The 8428-nt window shown below is 48.3% G+C and overlaps 1 protein-coding gene across 8 annotated transcripts in view; it reads right to left on the bottom strand.

Annotated features, from left to right (window-relative positions):
• Positions 1–8428, bottom strand: part of RFX2 (regulatory factor X2) — a 63988-nt gene continuing 55560 nt past the window's right edge. For 7 of the 8 annotated variants that reach the window (XM_037383005.1, XM_037383006.1, XM_037383009.1 and 4 more), the window contains 3 exons: positions 7950–8103; positions 2283–2325; positions 1–2128 (listed from right to left, as the gene is read on the bottom strand). In XM_037383005.1, the coding sequence (XP_037238902.1) occupies positions 2019–2128; positions 2283–2325; positions 7950–8103 (307 nt within the window). In that variant the 3' untranslated portion in view covers positions 1–2018. The remainder of the gene's footprint in view (positions 2129–2282; positions 2326–7949; positions 8104–8428) is intronic. The other variant, XM_037383004.1, reaches the window with a different exon arrangement.

Genomic DNA, 8428 nt, shown 5'->3' with positions numbered 1-8428 from the left:
TTATTGTACAGGCCTGAGCATTTGATACATGTTTATTGCTATTCAGGTTTAGCTGGGAATTTTGTGCATATTGGGTTTAGGTGGTTATCCAGACTCCTTGCACAGCGCTGCAGAGCTCCAGAGCATCTCATTTGCACATCCATGGTGAGCAGAAGGTGGCTGGGTCCGGTTGGTAGCGGCTGCAAAGAAGAGCCAATGCACCAGCTGAAGTTAATATCACACTCAGTGGGAGCAGGGGAGTTTAAGACTTGGTTGCTCAGTTGGTTTTTTAGACCATCTTATCTCATTAGCAGGATCTGAAGGGTGGACTCTGACCCAAGGAGTATTCTTTGTCGTTATTTACAGATAAATCCGGCTTTCTCACTTGTCTCCTGCTACTTCAATATGAGACATTTACAAACATCACCCTGACAGACAACAAGCACAGGACAGTAAGAGGGAAAGATGTGTCACTATACACACTTTCTTTTTACTTTCCATTAGCAATATTTTTTAAAGTGTCACAGCTACCTTAGTACCATTCGGAATGAGTAAATAATATATTTGGATAGAATATACTCTGATATGCAAATGTACACGAGACCCCTGGAAAGCTCACATCAAATACTGTATCATTAGAAATAATAATAATAATAATAAAAGCTATTTATGACACGGCCTTTATTCACAGAAAGATTTGCCCCGGGGCTTTGCTTTTGCAGTTTGGCTTGACAACAGATTCCACCCCCCTCCTCTGCCCTGTAGCCCCCATCAGCCCACACCCCACAGGACAGGGAAGGGGAGAACAAAGCCCCGCCGAGGCAGAAGCTCCTCCAGCTCAGCCCCACAGGAGCCACCGCTGCAACGATGCCGCAGGAGAAGGCGAAGCGACACAGCAAGGGGAAATGCCACCGTGGCATCGGGGGTACCCAGGGCCGTGACAGTCCCCCGCTGCTACACGGGACGGGCTGTTCCATCAGCGCCCGAGCTCGCCGGCTCGCCCGGAGCGGGGGGAAGCAGGCACGCTGGCCCACCCTAAGGCACTGCAGTCGCACACCGTCGCCCATGCTCCGGACGCAGCCCCGCGGGCAGCTGCACCCTACCTTCCACATTTTAGAAGGACATCAAGCGAGAATTTTACAAAACCCAGGACATGGGACCAGTTCCCCTCTGCCCAGGTACCCTGGCGAGGATGGGGACTGCCCGTGGGATTGCCCATGGGCATCGGAGCGCAGGGGGCAATGAACACACTTTGTGACCGGCTGCTGCTTCCTCGGAGTCCTTTGGTATCTTGAGCTGGCCTGGCAGCGTCCCAGGAGCATTCGCGGATCAGTGATGAAATGCCAAGCTGGGGAGACACGGGAGCAGGTGGGAATGTGTGTCCCGTAGTCCCAGGGCATGTATGTGCCAGTCCCAGGGCATGTATGTGCCAGTCCCAGGTTAGGCACGTGCACCGCTCCGCCGGGACCCGATGGATGTGCAGCCTGGAGCCCCCTCCCCAGGCGGATACAACAGACAGACCGTCCTGTGCTCCTGGAACATGTGATTTGGCAAAGTCAGAGCCAGGACAGCTTGTCTTGAAAGGCTGGAGGAGAAGGGTCAGGTATTTTTCCTTCTTCTTGGGCACTGACTGGTTCAAGTTTGTATCACAGTGAAGTCTGAGAAGTGGGGAAGAAACCCAAACCACCTTCCCTGAAAGAGAAAGCCTTGTTTGCCCGCCTCGCTCGGGCTGGGGAGGACAGCCTCTCCCAGACAGGCACGTCTGATCCACTGCTGACCGTGGAGGCTCCCATCGCTCAGAAGCAACTTTGGACCTTCTCCCTCCGGCCAGCAGCCACGCTGGAAGAAAGCAAGTGGCCAAACCAGCCCCGTCCCACTGCCCGCCCGGGCTCACCCCCAGAGCTCATCCCCACACACAAGTAAACATAAAGAGAAACTAAGAGGCACTAATGACGCAGATACGGGGAGACTCAGGCTTGTGACCGCCAAACCTGGCTCCGGATGTCTTCATCCAGCTGGAGAAAAGCCGAGTCCCCGTTTCAGATCTCCTGCAGCGAGTAGCCAGGGTCGCTGCGCTCCCGTTTTACCAGCGGTTCCCCCATGTGCCGGGCGTCCGTGTCCACCTCGCTGCCCAGGTCACTAATGTCATCTGCAAAGGACAGGTCTCGGCATGAGAGTGGCGACTGGAGGGGAAAAGGTTTTTTTTCCCAACAGAGCAGGGTGGAAGAGCCAGCACAAGGTTCCCCCTCCCCCAAGGATTCAACCCTGACCCAGAAGGACTTCCCCTGAGGGAAAGGAGGTACCTTTGTCCAGCAGTGTTGGGGACAGGGATGTGAGGTCACCGAACTGAAAGAAAAAGGAGTTACAAGGTAAGTGAAGCTTACTGAAGATCCAAAGTGCCAGACCTGCAAGTTGGCATTTATTTCCAAGCAATTCTAACAATTGCTTAATTAATTAATTGCTAACAAGCAGCTTCAGCTCTCCGGTGAAACCACAAGCACCAGCAGTGCCAGTGGTGAAGAGCAGAAAGCAAAACCAACCACATGTTTTGGGGGAAAAGTGTGTCACTGTCATATAAACCTCTGGGCAAACACCACACGCAACAATCCAGGGCAGGACCGAGCTCTGGAACAAAGGGAGAAATTTTTCCATCTCCCAAGTCACGACCAAGCACTGCCACAGACCGAAGGATGGTGCCTTTTCTCCAGCCCTCTGCATCTGTCGGGTGTGATAAACGCAGTCATGATTCAAGGACAAAGACCTTGAGATTTGAAAAAGCGCGCCACAGGAGAGCCAATAGGAGGAGAAGGCGTACGCTAACGGCCCAGTGGGGAAAGAGCGGGACGAACATCCGGCGAGAGGAGATTGGTCAAGATCCGGGCATAAAAGATGCCGCTTTTAGGACTCAGGTGTGCGTGTGGTGGAACTAATTGAGTTCTCCGCACACCCAGCGCTGGTTTTGCTTATTGTTTCTCAACCTAAATTGATTCAACTCCAAATAAAATTGTTTTAATTGTTATCGCTTATAACAATTTGGTGACCCCGACGTGATCTTGCTGTGCTTTCCTGGACTGTGACTCTTCGAGGGGTGCCCCACAGACTGTGGCTCAAGAGTAGCAGTCTAGGTCAGTCTCCGGAGATCAACAAACAAAAGAGAAACAATAACCAAAAGGGATTGGAGATCCTAGGGAAAAACTGCAGTAGAAAGGACCCGTAATTCTGGTGCACGAAGATCCGAACGAAGACGACGGAGTCGTGAGTATAAGGGAAGCCGTTCGGTTGGGTGGGATCGGTTGCTTGTGTGTAAGAGTGTGATTGAGACGGAACATAATTCTGGAAATGGATTCTAGGTTCGGAGCCAGGAGTCGAGTTCTGAAGCGAGTGTGGAGGTCTTCTAACCGCGGTTCCAAACTCCCACGAGGGACCTGGCCAGTGAAAGACCAAAGCGGTTCCTATAGGATTCGTGGGTGGGATCGCGACTCCTATAGGGTATGTGGGTGGGTGAAGGGTTCACCCCCTGCAGGACACTCTTACCGGTAACTATGGGCGATAGGAAGCCACTGTAAAAGTCCTAGGATTCGCGGGTGGGTGATAGGTCCAAAACCCCCTGTAGACATTGGTATCGGTAACCAAGGGTGTAACACTCCCGGGTATCGTAGGGGGTCGTCAGATTTGAGACAGATCCCCTGTGAGACACTTTTTGGTTGCTAAGGGCTATAGGAATTGCCACAAAATTCCTAATACAATGGGCCAACAGGAGTCAAGATTTGAAGAGGAAACAAACGAAGAAAAGGAATGCCCACAAATTATTCCCCTGAATAGTGCTTTAGGAATAATGCTCAGGCATTGGTGTCACTGGCCATCTCAAGAGGGAAAAACTAAAACAAAAATGGTCCATTACTGTATGAATGTGTGGACGAGAGAGGAAATTCAATCCGATTATGTATATTGGCCAATATTTGGATGTTTTGATGACTGGATGTGTGAGACATTAAATTTATATGTGAATAATAAAGAGCCCTTTAGTCAGGAAGAAAGTGAATATGCTGCACTGTGGAGAGGGTCGGAGACGGGAAGATTGGTTTCATTATTTCCTTTGAGATAAAAGAGGGAAAGGGAGGCATGAGAGATTGAAACTAAAACAACCACATCATCATGGGAGCCATTACCCCCGCCTTATTTAAGGCAGGACGTGGAAGGCCGTCAGGAGAGGATACATCCCCCACTGCCTCCTGACCCCGTTCCGTTGGCTCCCCCACTGCCTCCCGACCCCGTTCCTTCGACTTCCCTACTCTCTCCTCCTTGTAGTCACACAAGGAGTAAAACAGTACAGAAAGAGAGAGGTGAAATTTATAAAAAAGAAGGAGCAGTGGCTCTGGCTCCCCTCCGAGAGGTACCAACGGAGCAGATATAGGAGGAATTGGATTTGTATCGGTACCTTTGAATACAGGAGATGTGAGATCTTTTAAAAGAGAAATGGGTTGTCTACTAGATGATCCTTTGGGAGTCTCTGAACGATTAGACCAGTTCCTAGGTCCTAATACCTATACCTGGGAAGAAATGCAATCTATCTTAGGAATATTATTTACAACTGAAGAAAGGTCTATGATTGGACAGGCAGGGATACAGATGTGGGAAAGAAGGTATCAACAAGGCCCCCCTGGGGAACAGAAATGGCCTAACCAGAACTCAAACTGGAGTAACCCAAATGCCCGTGATAGACAAAATATGTCAGATTTGAGAGAGTTGATTATCCAAGGAATCAAGGAGGCAGTCCCAAGGGGGCAGAATACTAATAAGGTTTTTAGTGAACAACAGGAAAAGGACGAGTCTCCTGTGGATTGGTTAGAGAAACTGAGGAAAACTTTACAAATGTATTCGGGGCTAGACTCAGCCTCTCCAGTTGGAGAAGCATTCCTAAAAATCCAATTTGTGGCTGGATCATGGAGGGATATAAGAAAGAAACTGGAAAAGTTAGACAGTTGGCAAGAACGAGGATTACAAGAACTGTTGAAGGAAGCTCAGAAAGTGTATGTACAGAGGGATGAGGAAAAACAAAAAGAGAAAGCAAGAATGTTTGTAGCGGCAGTCTGGGAAACTCAACAAATGGAGGATTTCCTGGGGAAAATGCCCAAATGTTACCATTATGAGCAGAGGTGACATTTCAAAAAGGACTGGAGGAGACGAATGAAGGACAAACAGATGTTTAATGAAGATGAATAGGGGTATCAGGGCTCTACATTCTGGGGACAAAAACAACATCTGAGCCCTTGATAAATTTAAAGATTGGTCCCCAAGAGGAGAAAGTAATGGGGTTTTTTTGTTGATACCGGAGGTGAACGATCTACAGTTTGGCACATCCCTTTGGGATGCTGAGCAAGTAGAGATACAGCTTTGGTAGTAGGAGCAACAGGGGAACCTTTCAGGGTTCCTATTATTAAAAATGTAAAAATTGAATTTAAAAGAACTTGAAGTAACGGCTGGGGAAATTTATATTGACTTCTGTAAAAGGGTAATTGAATTTACAAAAATTTAAAGTACAAGAGAACCGATGTTATCTTTAGTAGCTGATTGAACCTGCTTTTCCCTAATTTTCCAGGACCTCTGTTGGTGTTTGTTATGTTGGGAGTCGCACACCTTGATAAAACTGGAGAGGGCAAGACCGGAGGGAATTGGTGCTGCAGCTGACAAGGTCTGCCGAGGGCTGCAACCGCTGAGCAGTATGACCCTGACCGGACCTCTCTTGATAAGGGTCCTGATTGGAACCCTGTGGGAAGGTGTGGACATCCTTTATCCTTCCAACTTTATATTAAGAAAACAGAGGGATGGATAAAGAAAGGAGAAAATAAAAAACATCGTTTGTTATCTAGCTTGTTTTATCATGAGATGAAAACGGGAGTCAAATATGAAGTTCCCACAGTTGCTAAAAATGTGTTTGTCAAACTAGTTAAAAATATAACAAAGGGTAACTATTTAATCTTACCAATTGTTGTATGTAATTGAGTTACCGAAGTGAGTGTTATACTCTTGGGAATATTTGGGGGGTTGTTACTTATCCCTGTTTAATTCAATGTTTTACTTGATTAATAATTTGGGGGGTTGTTACTTGTCCCTGTTTGATTTGAGCATTGGAAACTAAAGACATGAATCAATAAGGTAAACAAAAACAAAAGGGGGGATTGTGATAAACGCAGTCATGATTCATGTCAAAAATAGAATGTACTGTGATAAGTGTAATTGTTGTACCCTGTGTAAATCTGGGACCTGTATCGCAGTTGTGGTGAGTGGGCACGTGTGGTTCTCCTTTGAGACAATGTGATGGCTTCCCCGTCCCCTGAGGCTGCTTGGAAAAGCCGCCAAAGGAGATAAAGAAAGAGAAACCACGCCAGGGAAGGCCCACCGAAGGAGACGAAGACCTTGAGATTTGAAAAAGCGCGCCACAGGAGAGCCAATAGGAGGAGAAGGCGTACGCTAACGGCCCAGTGGGGAAAGAGCGGGACGAACATCTGGCGAGAGGAGATTGGTCGAGATCCGGGCATAAAAGACGCTGCTGTTAGGACTCAGGTGTGCGTGTGGTGGAACCGAGTTCTCCGCGCACCCAGCGCTGGTTTTGCTTTTGTTTCTCAACCTAAATTGATTGAACCCCAAATAAAATTGTTTTAATTGTTATCGTTTATAACACGGGCAACTGCTCAGACATGCCAGCTCTCCACCTCTCGTGGGACTCTACCATCACTCTACCTCTCTGCAACTCTCTGCAAAGCCTTTGCATTCATGTCAGCGCAGCCCTTTCGCTTGCAAGGCCACAGTGCCAACCGTAACCAGAGAGCTGGGGACATATTTGGCTCTGGAGATGTGTTGTCGTCCTCTACGACGAGGTCTGAAACACTAATGGCTATAACAACGCTGAAAAGTCATGCAGAGTTGGGCAGCAGAAGGAACTGAGGAGGGCAGGAGTTATAAAGTGAGCCATGGAAATGGAAGGACACAATTCATCCTGTTTTGCTGGGGAGAATCAGCCTCCTCCTGGAGAACAGAAATATTGCAAGCGTTTAATGAAGGAAAGGCAAAACCCGAAGGATGAAAGCTTCCCACAGCCAGGTTTTGCTTTAGCATCAATAAAATATTGCAGGGGGAGCGGGAAGGACCTCACAGCCCTGCTGACCTGATGCAACAGCATGGGGCTAATGGGAGGGGAAGGGAAAGCACGAGGCATGCAGTTGATTTGTCTGGCTCCCCTGCATAAGTTCCATGGAAGGAAGAAAACAGCATGAGATTCAAGAGGCAAATGAGATCAGTTTTAATCTAACAGTGGTTTCTATATTGCTGTCAGAGGTTGATCAGTGGCTTTTAAATCTGCATTTCAGCATGAAAAACTGGATGTGGCTTCAGCTAGGCAGGACAGGACCTGCCTATGAGGCAGGCACCAGATTTACTGTCTCATTTGTTTTAAAAAAAACCCAAACCCTCACAAACAACCCAAACCACCCATCATTTCTCTTCAAGTCAAAAACAGAGAAAGTGGCTGACGCGCACGTAACTGCAGCACACAGAGGCCTGAAGAAGTTCAGTGAACGGTACCACTGAAAGTTGCAGGGAAAGAAACTTTTGGACCTTCTTTTGCTTGGTTGACTTTTTGTGTTTGATGGGACTTTGCTCTGGCAAGAACCCCCAGGTCAGGGCTGGTACCCACAGGTTGTGGAGGTAAGCATTCCTCCCTGCCCCAGGCCTCCGAAGCCCAGCTAATGCTCAACCGCCCCCAAACCCACCAGCTCAGGAATTAGTGAGCCCCGATGGAAGATGCTCAAGGAGCTGGATCCTTGTGCCAGGCACTCAAAACAACCCAGCAGATCCTTCAGCAAAGATGGTGATAAAAGCATGTTCAGGACACAGTGCGGTCTGTGAACCAGCCGTGCCTCTTTCAGCGCTGCTCAGCTGGGGTTTGTTTCTAGGGAATAAACAATCCTCACCTCTCCCATCACAGCAATCGGTGTCTCCCCTGTTGCCTGGGCAACACGATGCTCTACCAGATAAAACATGTATTCGTCATAGAGCAGGCGAATCAGGTGGAAGGAGCCAAAGCTGGCAGCACTGCGCAAGGTGAGGTCACGGATCACCATGGAGCTGGAAAATGGCCGGGAAACAAAGTATTTGGGTTGAGTTTTACACTTGCATCACGGCTGATGTGAGTTCTTGACCCTGAAGGTACTGTGGGACACTGTGCTCTGTTTCTAACCCTAACCCAAGAATCAAAGTTGACAGAGCATCCTATCACCATTCCAAAAGGATACAGGAGACATAACACTCCATAACACTCCCTTCTGGACCAGGGCAGAGCAACAGTTAACTGGAGTTGCACAGGAGTAAAGAACTTATCTTTGGCTTTTCAAGGAGCTATTTACATGCCCTAAGCCCGACGCAGAAATACCTCCAAAACAAGAAAGAAAAC

Source organism: Falco rusticolus, chromosome 4 (assembly GCF_015220075.1).
Source record: "Falco rusticolus isolate bFalRus1 chromosome 4, bFalRus1.pri, whole genome shotgun sequence".
Classification (NCBI taxonomy): Eukaryota; Metazoa; Chordata; class Aves; order Falconiformes; family Falconidae; genus Falco; species Falco rusticolus.
The sequence above is the reverse complement of the archived record's forward strand: the minus strand, read 5'-3'. Positions and strand labels throughout refer to the sequence as shown.